Genomic DNA, 15,999 nt, shown 5'->3' on the forward strand with positions numbered 1-15,999 from the left:
GGGGGGGGGGGGTGTTAGACAGTTTTGGTAATATTCCTGGCTGCCTCCTGCGTGAGGCTCTCCTATCCAGGCTAGTATAGCAACATAGTCTTCTATGGCAACTAGAGGTCTCTTCCTTAGATAGACAGATATGTTGTACTAGTATAGAAAGGAGGATTTCTATCTTTGGTAGGTCTGGTCTGATTGGCTCCAGGCTGCCGCACCCTTCCCTGGTGCGCCACCTGTGTATGCCTATATATTGTAAGGCCTGCTGTTCACGATGTACTACTATCAATACAGAATATTGCCCCATTCTCCTTTTCCAATAGAAAGCACTAAAAAACAAAAAGAATGCCATATACTTCATGACATGTTCTCACGCAGAAAATTCGGCGAAATGTAGAACGATTCCGACATCTATACACCAACTTTATTTATCCTCCTCGCCCAACAAAATGCACATATCTGTATCCTGACAAACTTTAGAACTGACAGAGATTAGGTAACGGACAATCAATCAATCATCACAAGCAAAGAAATTGAGTAGATTGACAGCTCGATGCTGACGAGGTGAGCGGTCTTCCTTCCTGGCGCGCACGTTCAGGCGCGCTTCTCTTCGGCTTCCCGTAACGGCTTTTAACTAATTCCTCCTCCTCCTCTCTCTCTCCCCGATCCAGCTAGCCTGACCTCCCACCCTCCCTCTTGAATCCGCTCAAGTTCCCGATCTCCCACCTCGTCCTCCAGCTCGATCGCGTTCGCGGCACCCCACTCCGTGCTCCAGAAATAAGTAGCCGGCGGTTTCCTCGCCCCAGGTTTTGCGGTCGCTGGGGAGTGGGAATTCGTTCGGCTCCGGTCTGGCCAATGCTCCTGCGGTTTCTTGGAGAGGCCGCTGAGATTGGGATCCAAGCTGCGTTAGGCGAGCAGCAGCAGTAGCCGCATCGAGATTCGCCGTCGTTGTCCGAGGGATTCTCCGTTTCTTGGGCGGGGATTTCGGTTGCGGCGGGAAAAAAAAAAGAATTCTTTCACCGGACTTGGCCCAACTCCGCTGTATGTTAGGGTAGCCTTTTCGACGCGTTTCTTTCGTCGCCCCAGATCCGTCTCCCCGCCCGATTCTTTCGGAGTAATCGGCGGCGGATCGGAGGCAGAGGGGTTTGGAGGCCTGAGCTCCGATGGAGATGCACGCCGACGTCGACGGGTGCAGCGTGCCCCTGGCCGTGCTCCTCAAGCGGGAGCTGTGCAACCAGAAGGTGGAGAGGCCGGACATCCTGTTCGGGGAGGCCAACAAGAGCAAGAAAGGGGAGGACTTCACGCTCCTCGTGCCCAGGTGCCACCGCACCCCGGGCGGCAGTGGCGGCGGCGAGAATGCCGGCGACGACGACACCATTTCCGTATTTGCGGTAATGATTCAATGGCCCTCTTCTTACTTTTGGCCTGTGCTTAATTCATTAAAACTAGAGCTTGCTCCTGAGTCTGGATTTTATGGTGGTTCATTTACTCCTTAGAATGTGTTCAGTGTCATGATTTCATACTGTTTGTTTTTCGCATAGAGCAGTAGCATGATGGGCAGGCCTGGTTTTGCGGTGTGCTGGCATCGAGGCACATGGGGACATATGTCAGCTAGTATTTTACTGCTCTTGATTGTCTTGACTCTTTATCATTTTGGTGGCCAGAAGACCACTGGTTTGGGAATATTCAAACTGTTTGCGATCTTTCAGGCTTCTACTAAGTTTGGTCCTACAAATTTTCATAGTATATCAATCCATCATTCTCTCTCAACACAAAGCAGAGCAGTGTAATGGCAAAGTCAACCCATGTTGGAATACTCTTGTGATAGTTCAGTTATACACTATTAATGTAGAGTACTGTATTTTCTATATTAAAACTTTCCTTATACCAACTAAGGCCTTGTTTGGATAAAGAGGGATTGGAGTGGATTGAAGTGTATTTTAGGGATTCAAAGGGAAATTAGTTCAAATTACACTTCAGTACACCTTATACCACCTCAATCCACTCCAATCCAAAATTACACAAACAAGCCCTAAAGTGATTGCTAATCTCACTCACACTATTCATTCTGGTTTCTCGCATCAGATTTTTGACGGACACAATGGCTCTGCAGCTGCCATATACACCCGGGAGAATCTAATAAGCAGTGTGTTGGCTGCTATTCCTCCAAATCTCACAAGTGAGGAGTGGAAAGCTGCGCTGCCAAGGGCACTAGTTGCTGGTTTTGTAAAAACAGATAAAGACTTCCAAGGAAAAGGTATTATAAATGGGATGCCAGGTCTGCCTGTCTTTTAACCATCCAAAAGCAAATTATTTCTCAATGGATTTGCAATGTTCACAGGAGCATACACCATTTGCTGTTTACTGTGGATTGCATGGTGTTAGCCTCCTATATTGCCATGGGATCTTCAGACTCTTTCACTGCGATGTAAACTGACTGTTATAATGTTTTCAGCTGCACGCTCAGGGACCACTGTGACTTTTGTTATAATAGATGGATGGGTTGTCACTGTAGCATCAGTTGGCGATTCACGATGCATTCTAGAATCTGCTGAGGGTTCAATATATTTTTTATCAGCAGATCATCGCCTGGATGCTAATGAAGAGGAGTATGTCCTTAAGTCCAAGTTAGTTATATGACTACAATATCCTTAGACTTATGACTAATCCAAGCTCCTTAACTGCAGGGTGGAGCGTGTAACAGCAAGTGGTGGTGAAGTTGGGAGAATAAATATCGCTGGGGGTGCCGGGGTAAGTTACTTTTTTGTGTATATTTTCAGTTACCAAGTTGATCTTTTGTTTCACCCTCCCGACCCGAGTGCACAATGCTGTATTCATGTCAGTGGACAGGTTCTAATTTTAACGACAATTTCTTTGCGGTCATTATTCAGATTGGTCCACTCAGATGCTGGCCAGGTGGATTGTGTTTATCAAGGTCAATAGGTGATATCGACGTCGGGGAATTTATAGTTCCTGTCCCACACGTGAAGCAAGTAAAGGTGCATATAACATATGAACTATTTATATAAGTGCAATGGTGGAAAAGGTTCTTTGTGTTATTAGATAGTGGTAGAGACCAATCACAAAAATGGTATCTCAGCTTAAGGCCACTAATCTAAATGAATTGATCTGAGGTTCGATGCCTACATTATTGCAGTTGTCCAATGCTGGTGGGCGGCTTGTCATTGCCAGTGATGGTGTGTGGGATGCACTGCACTTTCAAGAGGCTCTGAACTACACCAGGGGCCTGCCAGCTGAAGCTGCTGCTAATCGAATTGTCAAGGTACTGCTATATATTTTCATCCCTGGTGTATCTCTTGTCGATAAGGCTTGATTCATGGTTTCATCTGTGCTCATATGTCCTGTTATGTAGGAAGCTGTCACTTCGAAGGGATTAAGAGATGATACTACTTGCATAGTAGTTGATATACTACCTCCAGAGAAGTTAAGCCCCCCACTAAAGAGACCTGGAAAAGGAGTCATCAAAGCTCTGTTCCGGCGGAGGCCCTCTGATGAAATGTCTGAAGATCAGATGGACAGAGGATGCTTAGAAACTGATGTTGTGGAGGAAATATACGAGGAGGGCTCTGCAATGCTTGCTCGAAGGTCAGCATTTCTTTTTCTTTGTGATGGATACATTTTAGAATTCGTAATTAAACAATATGTGGTGGGAGCATGCATCTGCCTAAGAGATTTGGAGAATCGATGCATTTGTCGCAACAACATTTGAACATGAATTATACATATCCATGTGCAATTTGGCCTAATGACTTTTATCTTGTCCACAGGTTGAATATAAATTACCCAGAAGGAAATATGTTCAAGCTGCATGATTGTGCTGTCTGCCAATTGGAGATGAAACCTGGTGAGGGCACCTCTGTTCATGGTAACATGCCCAAACATTCGAGAGTTGACCCCTGGGGTGGTCCTTTTCTCTGTTCCTCCTGTCAATTGAAAAAGGAGGCCATGGAAGGGAAGCTACATTCAAGAAGTATGGATGTCTTTACCCAGATGCTATAACTTTTTTTCTTTTTGCACTGGACAATAAATGTGCTGAATCTTTAGTTGCCCTCTTTTTTTCAGATTCCCAATCTGCTGTTCAACCTGTACCTAAGTAGGCCTTCCTTGACGGGTTCAATACATTGGTTCATACACACTAACTACCACTAACAACAGCATTAGCAAATAAAGTAGACTCGTCAATGCCATCTTATTCATCAATCAATGTTTGACAGAGTCATGAATTTTCACCTACTACATTCTTATCAAATGGCGATCGGTACAGATTTTAGAGATTTATGGTGTCATTTATATGATGCACTACAGTTGTTCGGTAGTAGAAGGTTCAAGTCTGAGCCTTATCAAGTCTATATTCAGAGAGACCACAACTGACCTCTAGGATCAAATGAACTGGTAGCCTTAAGGTGTGCTGCTTTCTGTAGTTCTTTCATTGATTATCAAGTCTGCACGACTTGTCTACTTGTGAATACCAGTCGTTGGTTGAACCCCATTTAGTCCTAAGTCCCAACGTAGATTCCTTTTTTTTCTTCACATGACATACTGCTTGATGGGTGGCCATAAAGACCATGTTTTTTCCACTCTCAGTCACATGTGATGCTTCCTTATTAATCCTCTCACCACGTGGATTTCCCTTTCTTTTTCATTCTTTACCATGTGTATAGTCACGAGGCACATCATTACATCACATTGACTATTTTTTTTGTATTTGCACCATAATTCTGCAGTTGTACCATTGTACTCTCAATTTTCTAACATTTTTTTTATTCTTTTTGTTATTGGAACTTTCGCTTCCTATGTACTTGAAATGGTGTTGCTGAATTTGAATATATTTCTAAGCTTTATGGATGTAATTTGGTACATGTAAATCTTGTCTTGGCAAAGAGTAAACATTTCCAAATCTGCTGTATATATTTCTAGCTTAACTGCCATCTGCAGGTGAAAAAAAATCAATAGTCAGTATGAATTACATTAGCATAAACACAACAGAGCTTTTAGAGGTTGTTTGGTTTACTGTTTAACTTGTCACAGTTTGCCACGTCTAAGGTTAGACAAGTTTGATCAAATTAGACATGTGTTTGGTTTGAAGCTACAATTGTGGTAAGATTGTTCTCCTGCTACGTAGGTCTTACTCATCAATAACGGATAAAAGTGTGGCAAGATTTCCTTAGACGTGACAAACTGTGGTGGAGAATTTGAGCATCTAACCTTAGACAAATGTGGCATAAAATTGTGTGACAATTTTTGGCATTATAGGTATAGAACCAAACAGCCCTAGTTCCACCTTCCATTTAATATTTATCAGAAGCAGCAGAGGGGCATTGATCGCCCACTCTTGCATATCGAGTTTAAGTTATGGTAGCCATTGTTTTCTGCTGCAAGGATGGGTTCATTGAACCGCCAGGCAATAGTTTGATGCAGAATCTCAACCACATTTGAAAAGTGCGTAATAGAAGGATTTTCGAGCATAGCTTGCTGACGGAAAAAAGAGTCTTTCGCTTTTCAAGAGTGTTGTTGTTCACTAGCAGGCTAGCATGGTGTTTTTGGCGCCTCTTATGTTCTTTTAAGGCATGTTTGGTTTGTGGCTAAATGTGCCACACTTTGCCTAAGGTTAGTTGTTCGAATTGAATAACTAACCTTAGACACAAAAGTTAAGCAAAGTGTGGCAATTGAGGCAACGAACCAAACATGCCTTTAGTTTCCTTGGTGGGTCTCTTTAAGCAGGATGAGTGCTCCCGATGAGTGTGATCCGTGATCTTTGTTCTATAATTTTTTCCTCTCTTTAATGAAAGACACGTTTCAAAAAAAAAAATTGATGCACAGGAACTTTTTGGCCAAGGCAACAAGATTCTCAATATGGGATCCATTTGCGTAGCCGTTCCTAATTTCCTACTCTTGTCATCCTCATGAAAGAGCCCATACAGTATAGATACAGTCTTTCACATGAGTTGAAGCCAATTGGCAGAATGGCAGTACCTGTGTGGGTTGCTATTTGCTAGCGGTCCTGTGGGTTGCTAGCGGTAGCTCCATAAAATTTGGTAGAGCAGATCATTAGATGCTCTAGAAAATCGTTCTAGAAAATCGTGGAGTTAGAGTTATAAGTATTCAGAAGACATTTAAACAAGTCATTTTTTGTTTATTATTAAATTATAATTTTTTAAAAATAGTTAAATTAATATTATAAAATATATCTCCATACTGGAGCTAGAACTTAAAGTCATTCCAAACTCGCTTACTCAGATGCATGGAGTTTAGAATAATAATACGCAGATGTTAATTAGGGGCGGAGCTACAGTTTAGGATTGGTGTTAGCTGACACCAAGGGATTTTAAAAACCTAGTGTAAAATAATATTTAAACACTAATTATGGCTAATTGGAAACTTTAAATTCCCACCGGAATTCCCGAGAATTAAGGAGAGAATGAGCTAATTTTCTACTCGATCCCATAAATCCATAAATTTTGGAGAGGAGAGGATTTAAGTTTTTAAAGTAGCTCTTATAGTACTAATGACACCAGCTAGAAATGATATTGACACCAACGAACCTGTAGACTGGCTTCGCCCCTGATGTTAATGCATGGACATGGCGTGATATTCTTAGCATCAGTTTCCAGAAAACCTGCTGTATGAATGGTCCTGCCTACAGAATATGCCAGGCATTTCAGCAGTTTTTCTGCCACTTTAGTGCTAGTTTGAAAACCTCATTTTTCCAAAAAAATTATTTTTTAAGAGAAGTTAATTCATTTTTCTTTGGAAAAATAGGGAATCTTGGCTCCCTTCCGCTAATGTGCTACCAGAAGCCAGATCTAACACGACGAAGGATGATCCCAACTTGATAAATGGACAAACAAATTCCTTTTCGATGTAAGAAGGGCAGAACGAGGGTGTAAAGCAAAGAAAGATCTGGGTAACAGCATCCTCTCCAAGAACATCATACAAAGACATACACTCAGTCTTCTTCAAGTATGAGACAAATAGACAATTTACAAGAGCATGGGCAAAAATTAAAATTTACACCATTTACATTTTACAAAGATACATGAACGAACTCTTTTCTTCAGAACAATCACTCTTATAGTCTTATGTTTGTGTCTGTGCCTTTCTAGACAAAAGTGTGGACATCTGGGGGAAGAACGACTTCTTTTTCCGCGATTTCTCGCTGGAAACAAACTGATCCATACTACCATTTGACTTGTGCAACTTCGGATCTGTGGGAAGTTCATTTTCTTCCCGGTAAGAGCCCTTCTGCTCGACAAGCATCCTCGGTGGAGTTCTCACAGGACTGACTGGATGTTGTGTAGCCTCGTGGGCTTTCCGGCGCTGCACATGTTCAGCTCTCCATCTTCTCAGCTCCTGCTCAGCACCGAGCTTCCCCTCGTTTGCACTCTCAGCCCTCTCCAGCGCGATTTGGAGATCACTCTTCTTTTCATCCATCTCCTTGGATGCTTCTTGCAGCCTCTCTAGGTTCCTTGATTCGGACTCTTTTGCCAACTCTATTTGTGCAAACGCGGCTGCCACCCTCTCGCTCGCAAGTTCCTCGGCTTCGTGAACCCTCTTGCTAAGAGCATGGTACTCGCTTATAGGAAGCGTTACTCCTCGAGGAGAAGCACCAGCGCTTCCTGCGTCATTGCTCTCTTGCATCGCTTGAACTGCCGCTATGGCTAGCCCCTTGGATGCTTTAGACGCCTCTATTTCTTTCAGAACTGCACGCAACCTGGTATCTGCAGTTGTCGCAGAAGCCTTAGTTCGCTCAGCTTCTTCCTTGGCCTTTCTCAGTTCTTCTTGTGCCAAATGAGCTGCCATCTTGGCATCGTCTGCCTCCTGGGCTGCTTGCTGCAACATCCTTGGAAGCTCCGCCATCATTTCCCGAGTTTCTGCTTCTTTCTTATGTACCAATTCTATCTCTTGCTCTGTCCTGTCGAGCTCAGCTTCTAGAGAAGCAACTGTGATGCATGCCATACCCTCAGTCTGCTGCAATGTAGCAAGTGAAGCTTTCTCCCTATCAAGCTCTGAGCTGAGTGATTCTACAACAACTCTTACTAAATTGGCTTCAATTCTTGCGTTTTCTAATTTCCCTTTAAATTCAGCAAGCTCCTTCCTCTTTGAAGCTAGAGCCTGCTTGATTGACCTACTAATTTCTTTTGCTTCGTCGGAACCTTGCTCCTGAACCATTCCAGCCTCTTCATTCAATTTGTTTTCCACATAGGCAGCTAGCTCACTTTTCAGGCCAAGTAGTTTGCACTCGTTTTCATGAGCTTTGGACTCCACATTCCTTTTGGATGCAATTTGTTCGTTGAGCTGGTTTAGCTCTGCTTGTGCCTCTTCTAGCTCTTTCTCCCAAGCCAGGAAATCCTGCTCTTTGGCCATAGCTGCCCCAAGTCTGTGCTCTTCAGCTTCATGGTGTGAAGCATGGGCTAACTCGAGAGACTCTTTGGATGCAATAAGTTCTAAAGTGAGCTCCTCTACTTGCTTCTCAGTATCCTTGGCAGCACAAACAACTTCCTCGGCCCGTTTAATGGCTGCATCCCTTTCAGTGGCTAATACAGCATATTGTTCATGTGTTGATCTTAGCTCCTCTTTCAGCAATTTGAGCTCCTCAACAGCCTTTTCATGTCTTTCTTTGGCAACTGCCAACTGTGTTTGGGCTATTACACTAGCGTCATCATCAATCCCCTGCTCCATCTCTTGTGCCCTAAGCAGGGCAAGCTCAGAATCTTGCTTTGCTTGGTCCACTTCAAGCTGTGCCCTCTCCAGCTTATGCTTCAGCTCGTCGACAAGTCTATTAGTTCTCTCTAGCTCCTCAATGACGTCTGACTTAGCCACCTCAGCGGTTTCCCAGTCTTCTTTGAATTGTGGAATCTCCTGCTGAACCTTTTCAAGTTCAAGGTGCACAACCCTGCGTCTCTGCATATAAACAAAAATTTACTTTGTAAGATACTATAAGACAATAGTTTCAACGAGGTATACTCGTGTTCCTCAAAGATTAATAACTCTATGTGTATGGCGATGGAAATGAACATAAAACAAGATAATCATGTGTCTGATAATGATCCATATTTGGTGTGAAACAAAGAGACAATACCTCTAATGACTGAGCCCTGTAGGCTTTCCAATCAACAATTCCTCCAAACTTGGTGACAGCCTCTTTAACAGACTCGAATGGTGCACTAGTGTCAACAAGTCCTGTGTATGAGCCTTCAGATCCCTTTACTGGTTCTACTTTCTTTTTGGGGGTGGCAGCAACGGTCTCATGACTATACACATTGTCTTCTTCAGATTTCTTTTCAACTGTTGGCCTAATATTCGAACCAGTAAAACCATTTTCGGATATGGTTTCAACTCCATCCTTATTTGTTACAGCAGCATGGTCTCCCTCATCTTTTGACGAATCATCCGATGCCTGAGTTGGTTGTATGTGGGAGAGAATTTTCGGTGACAAACTCCCGTCATGGCCTACAGGGGGCCCCAGTTCTTCCTGGTGCTCTGTCAAATTGTGGGGCGACTTCTCTTTGATTTCCAGTGATGTATCTGGACTCTTAACAGAAACTGGTGCCATATTTTCAGCATTCTGTGCTCTTGTTTTCCCATGACCATTAGTATCAAGAAGTTCCATGGATTCAGGAAAAGGCGAGTAATTTTTTTTCTGTTATTCAGCAGAAACTGTCAACTCCATTCCCAAAGCTTAGCGTTCACTGTTTTTTACTCCTATAAACAGAAGTTCAGGAAAAAATGTCACCTTACAGAAAATAAACTGCACATATATTATTACGGGTAAACTAAGCAGAATGAGCTCATACCGTACACCTCCTTGTAGTCGGAGATAGTTTTATTATTATCACTACCATTCATACAGTATGGAAAACTAAAAAAACTTCAGCAATTTATGAATCACCCCGTTTCATGTGCATATACCATGGAACCATCCACAGACACTCTTGTGTGCAGTAAAGATGACAGCGGGCAGCACAGGAGAAGTGTGATCCGGTGCTATAAGCATGAACCATGGGCACTCACCGACACGGAGTCACGAACCAGCTCAGCAATTACTGCTCGGCAACTGTTCCACACTTCCACCAAACCTCTTTCCGTTCCGTTCGTGTAGCCAAATGGTCTTTCCAACAACACATAAAAAGGCAACAGTTTTCTACTTTTGATAAAATCCAAAGCAAACAAAGCAAGAACGTCATGATCAAACAAGATGATGCTGAGATTGGGTCAGCTAGCTCAGAGTTGTTGCTGTTCTACCGTCGCCTCTAATCCATGGATCGCAGCCGCTGGGCCTCAAGCACTCGAGCTTATCTTAGCATCGAAGCTATAACCAGGAAAGGCGTGTCACCTCCTAATTCCAGTTCCAGCTCGTATAGCAGACGAGCTCAAACCAAATCCTCTTAACCGAATATTTATATATCTACCAAACGACAGAAACCAATCCTTGCGTTAGGCGACGCTAAACAGGAACCACAGCCAAAACCAGGAAAGCTCCAAACCCCGACCAAGATCTCCCACGGCACCAGCAAAAGCCTCCGGGCCGCGGAGCCGAACGCATCCATGCGACGGCAGCACCGAGAACCCGTCAACCAAATTCACCGAAACCAGCCTCGACGACAAAATCACTGTGTCAAAACCAAATTAAGCTGGCAAAACTACAGCAGAAAGGAGTGAGCTTTACCCGGTGTCCGAGGGGCACGGACACGCCTTGCCCGGCGAAGCGACCGGGGGCCTTCGGTTGGGGTCTCCGCCGCCGGCGACTCTTTCCTTGTTCCGAGCCTCTCTCTGTGTCGTCCGCCTGCCTCTTTTTTTCCTTCTGCCGTAGTGCCGTGCTGTGTGCGCGTGTGCTTTTGCGTGTCAAAGCTTTGTTGTCTCTTATGCTCACGTCACCGCGCACTCGTCCCCGGGCCGGGGCCCGGGGGAGGGGCCGAGGCCTCAGCGCACCGCAGCTCGGGATTAGCGATAAGCTGGATTAGGCTACGTGGCTCGCTTTTGTAAATAAAGCCTCGCGCTTTTGTCGATTAATTCTGCAGTAGTCCAAACAATCGACTTTAGGCATGTTTAGTCCCTAATTCTCCAAACACAAGAACTAATAGAGGGACTAAACCAGTTTAGTCTCTAGTCCCTCCAAGAGCTCTTAAACGGGACTAAACAACAAAATTTTCTCTCATGCCCTCCAGCTGCATTTGGAATATTTGAAATATATTTGTGGCTGCTTCTTATTTGTATACTCATTTAGAATATTTGAAACTCATTTGCTCATTTGAAATATAAGCACGTACAGGTGTTTGTATAAGCACGTGCTCGGTTTGTTTGTATAAGCACACAGAGGTGTTTGTATAGTGCTCGGTTTGTTTGTATAAGCACGTACAGGTGTTTGTATAAGCAGCAGGGGCAAGCGTGAGGGCATTTTGGTATTTGTATATTGCTTTAACTGTGTTTAGCTCGTGTTTAATCTCTAGAACCGAACAGGGTAGGGACTAAAGATTAGTCCCTTAACTAAACTTTCGTCTTAGGACTAATAAAATCAAACAGGGCCTTAATTCAAAGCGAACAGCCCATAATTCTACTATTGGTTTTCGTTAACACTTATCTACTCTAGCATTTTAGTACACAACTTTTATCCTCGTCCTACAATTACCTCAGCGTCTCATCAACTTTTTTTACAAACTTTTAGTTGCGAATAAAAATGTATTGATTACATAATTAAGTAAATAAAAATTGCATAATTCATAAAACATAAATAAAAACTGCATAGCCTAAACATAAAATTGAAAATAACACATATCATAAATATCTATACTATAAAAGAACCAGTTTCCTTTTAGCCACGGATACCGTTAGATTAGATGTTTGATTTCAATCGTACGCTCACCAATTGATGCATGAACGCAGAAGTTTTTTCAGCGCTACTGTTAGATTAATCTTTTATCTCGATCGCACGGTCATGAATGCAGAGACTCTTTTTGTCCAATCGCCCGCCGCCATGCTCCTCCGCTCGCTTCACACGCCCATTTCGTGCACGCAGCCGCCTTCATGCGTCACGACCCTCATCCAATGATCGCCTCCCATCCGGCCATCCCGCTTCTTCCGCTTTAGAGATGGCAACGGGAATTCCCCGTCAGGTTTTAGCTCCCCAAATCTGTCTCCACGACGAAAAAATTTCCCTGCGAGAATCCCCACGAACATTTGCGGGGGATATTTCTTCCTCATCCCCATTCCCCGCGGGGATAAATCCCCGACGGAGATCCCCATCTCCGCTTAAATTATAATTAAATCGTACTTCATTTATTATTAATGTAAAACATTGTCACTTATACACAATGTTAGATGTAAAAATCATTATGTGCACATTAAAATCAATGTATTTGTATAATGGGTAATCTTTTGACAAGATATTTTTTATTTTTATCATTAACTATTACATAAAAACATTGTCACATGTAAGTTTAACGGGTCCCCGTGGGGAACGGAGATGAGGAATGCTTCTCCATCCCTGTCCTTGTTTACCCGTCGGGAGAGATTTTTCCCCCGTTTACATCCCCGTGGGGGAAGAAACTTCCACATCCCCATCCCCTAATAGAGAAATTCCCCGCGGGGAATCGGGGATCGGGTCCCCATTGCCATCTCTATTCCGCCCCCTCCCCGTGTTGCTTCTCTCCCTTCCAGGTCGGCCGCTTCCTCGCCAACCGCCTCTGTGACTGTCGCACACGTCTCCGCGCCGTACGCCCGCCTCCGCGATAAGGATGGATCCAGGTGCGTCCATTCCACTTTATCTCTGTCTCTCTCACGGTGGCCTACTTCTCTCCTATCCAGATCCGCCACCTCCCCCTCCGCGACGTCGCCGGAAGCGCTTTGCCGCCAACTTCGCTTGGTTCCATGGGGTGCAAGACCAACGCCGCTACCGTGTACACCTCCCACCAGCGCCACGCCGCGTTTGTGTACGTCGCCATGGGGTCGTACATCGTCGCGTGGCCCAGGGGCCCGCGCCCGTGCTCGAGGTGGAGCACTGCATCGTGCGCCCGAACGCGCCCGCCGAGGAGGCTGATAGTTTCCGGGTGGTGCAGGTCGTGGTGCTAGGAAGGAGGTGCGGCTCTCAATGATGTGCACTCATTGGGTGAATGTCCGATCTTTCGATGAGAGGGTGTGGAACAACTCGATTGGTGTAGGAGACGATGTTCACGGCCTGACTACAGCCTTCCAAAGACGATGTGCCTTAGCAACCGATACACCACCTCTTATGGTTGTCACGATCTTGTGGAGCGTGACACCCTGGCCACTAGGGCACTCGTCCTGCAAGCAATCGAAGAACTAGCAAGAACAAGTAGAACAAGTACTGAATTACTAGATGTAAATGTAGGTTTCAAAATCAAACTCCAATATGGTGGGGTTTCGAAGACAAGAAGACATGCGACTGAACCAGCACGCACGCTTACAAGCAAGTAGCGAGAGCTAAACTTGATCTAAACAAAAACCCGTTGTTTTTGGTGGCGGCTAGAGGGTTTATAAACATGGGAGGATGACCACAAGGGTATTGGGGTCGTGCTGCAACCCTAGGATGTGTCCCTAATAGACCCAACTCGATACACGACCCATTGGGCCAAAATAGGGTGACACGACACCGTGGGTAGAAAAGACAGGAAATGTCTCGGTAAGGAAACAATGATTACGGCGGCCTCAGAACATATATGACTATAATTCTGGATCCATATGTGTCGGGGACCATAATTAGGGGTACCCTCAAGACGCCTAATTCTCAGCTGGTAACCCCCATCAGCATAAAGCTGCAAAGGCCTGATGGGTACGATTAAGTCAGGGATCAGTCCATACGAGCGACTCGATCACGCCTCGCCCGAGCCTAGCCTCGGACAAGGGCAGCCGACCCCGAGGGATTTCCGTCTCGCCCGAGGCCCCCCTCCAACGGCGGACACATCTTCGGCTCGCCCGAGGCCTTGCCTTCGCTAGGAAGCAACCCTGACTAAATCGCCGCGCCGACCGACCGAGTCGCAGGAGCATTTAACGCAAAGGTGGTCTGACACCTTTATCCTGACGCGCGCCCCCCGGCAGAGCCGAAGTGACCGCTGTCACTTCGCCGCTCCACTGACCGGTCTGACAGAAGGACAGCGCCGCCTACGCCACTCCGACTGCAGTGCCACTTGACAGAGTGAGACTGACAGGCAGTCAGGCCCTGCCAAAGGCACCATAGGAAGCTCCGCTCCGCCCGACCCAGGGCTCGGACTCGGGCTAAGCCCCGGAAGACGGCGAACTCCGCTCCGCCCGACCCAGGGCTCGGACTCGGGCTAAGCCTCGGAAGACGGCGAACTCCGCTCCGCCCGACCCAGGGCTCGGACTCGGGCTAAGCCCCGGAAGACGGCGAACTCCGCTCCGCCCGACCCCAGGGCTCGGACTCGGGCTAAGTCCCGGAAGACGGCGAACTCCGCTCCGCCCGACCCAGGGCTCGGACTCGGGCTAAGTCCCGGAAGACGGCGAACTCCGCTCCGCCCTATCCAGGGCTCGGACTCGGGCTCAGCTCCAGAAGACGACGAACTCCGCTTCACCCGACCCCAGGGCTCGGACTCCGCCCTGGCCTCTGCCGAACGACCTCCGCCTCGCCCGACCCAGGGGCTCGGACTCGGCCTCGGCCACGGAAGACAGACTCGACCCCGGCTTCGGAGGAGCCTCCACGACACCCAACCTAGGGCGCAGGCCAGCCACGTCGGCAGGAAGCGCCATCATCACTCTACCCCGAGTCGACTCGGGCCACAGAGAACAAGACTGATGTCCCATCTGGCTAGCTCTGCCAGATAGGCAATGATGGCGCCCCGCAAGCTCGGTGACGACGGCGGCTCTCAGCTCTCTTACGGAAGCAGGAAGACGTCAGCAAGGACTCAACCGCTCCGACAGCTGTCCCTCCGCCAGGCACCGCCGCTCCTCCGACAGCCACGACACCACACCAGCTGGGTGCCAAGATCTCTCCGGCTGCCACATTGGCATGTACTTAGGGCGCTAGCTCTCCTCCGCTAGACACGTAGCACTCCGCTACACCCCCATTGTACACCTGGATCCTCTCCTTACGCCTATAAAAGGAAGGACCAAGGCCCTCTTAGAGAAGGTTGGCCGCGCGGGGACGAGGACGAGACAGGCGCTCTCTTGGGGCCGCTCGCTTCCCTCACCCGCGTGGACGCTTGTAACCCCCTACTGCAAGCGCACCCGACCTGGGCGCGGGACGAACACGAAGGCCGCGGGATTTCCACCTCTCTCACGCCCGTCTCCGGCCACCTCGCTTCCCCCCTTCGCGCTCGCCCACGCGCTCGACCCATCTGGGCTAGGGCACGCGGCACATTCACTCGTCGGCTTAGGGACCCCCCGGTCTCGAAACGCCGACAGTTGGCGCGCTAGGTAGGGGCCTGCTGCGTGTTGACGAACAGCTTCCCGTCAAGCTCCAGATGGGCAGTCTCCCGCAACCTCTCCGGCCCGGGACGGTGCTCCGTTTCGGGAGTCTTGAGTTCATGTCCTTCGACGGCAGCTACGACATGATACTCCTTCCACCGCCGCGCGACAACGACAATGGCGGCCGACAACCCGTCCGCCGGCGGCGGAATCGACGACATCTTCCCCGCGTGGTGGAAGAACGACATTCGAGCTCGCCCCGTCCTCTCCCCCGCCAACGGAGGAGGAGGCGGGGCAACCAAGGCCAAGCGGGAGGCCGCGCTTCGTCGGCTGTCGAGCGAATCGACGTCCCCAGCGCCCCAACGGGGGGCGCGCCGGGCGTCGACCTCGCGTTTGAGACGAAGGCGAGCGCCGTCCCCCCGCGACACGCCAATCCTGAGCAAGTGGACGACGCCAGCGCGCTCGCGGAGAGCTTACAGGACGTCGCCCTCGTACCTGAGACGACGGTGCAATCAGTCCCCGACGTGACTATGTCGCTGCTCGTCGACCAAAAGGTACCGACCGATTCCCATCCTACGTCATTTTGACTCAGCCTCAACCCGCCTAGCGACCTCGCTT

General features: G+C 47.4%; 2 protein-coding genes across 3 annotated transcripts; one reads left to right on the forward strand and one right to left on the reverse strand.

The window, feature by feature from the left end:
* Positions 1-400: 400 nt before the first annotated feature.
* On the forward strand, positions 401-7,086 carry LOC100384560 (putative protein phosphatase 2C family protein). 2 transcript variants are annotated; one of them, XM_008648269.4, is made up of 9 exons: positions 401-1,376; positions 2,071-2,242; positions 2,441-2,594; positions 2,673-2,736; positions 2,877-2,984; positions 3,143-3,268; positions 3,359-3,591; positions 3,774-3,976; positions 6,766-7,086. In XM_008648269.4, exons 1-9 carry the CDS (start codon positions 1,149-1,151, stop codon positions 6,837-6,839), a joined length of 1,362 nt encoding a protein of 453 aa, XP_008646491.1. In that variant the 5' UTR covers positions 401-1,148; the 3' UTR covers positions 6,840-7,086. The 2 variants fall into 2 exon arrangements, with proteins under 2 accessions (XP_008646491.1, NP_001346323.1); NM_001359394.1 differs by lacking the exon at positions 6,766-7,086 and adding an exon at positions 4,069-4,900 and having other exon boundaries at positions 660-1,376.
* Positions 6,900-10,805, reverse strand: LOC100194103 (uncharacterized). Its single transcript, NM_001359395.1, has 3 exons — positions 10,673-10,805; positions 9,086-9,708; positions 6,900-8,907 (listed from the first exon to the last, which is right to left on the reverse strand). The coding sequence occupies exons 2-3, from the start codon at positions 9,614-9,616 to the stop codon at positions 7,084-7,086; spliced, it is 2,355 nt and encodes a 784-aa protein (NP_001346324.1). The 5' UTR covers positions 9,617-9,708; positions 10,673-10,805; the 3' UTR covers positions 6,900-7,083.
* Positions 10,806-15,999: the final 5,194 nt, after the last annotated feature.

Source organism: Zea mays, chromosome 1, assembly GCF_902167145.1.
Source record: "Zea mays cultivar B73 chromosome 1, Zm-B73-REFERENCE-NAM-5.0, whole genome shotgun sequence".
Taxonomy (NCBI): Eukaryota; Viridiplantae; Streptophyta; class Magnoliopsida; order Poales; family Poaceae; genus Zea; species Zea mays.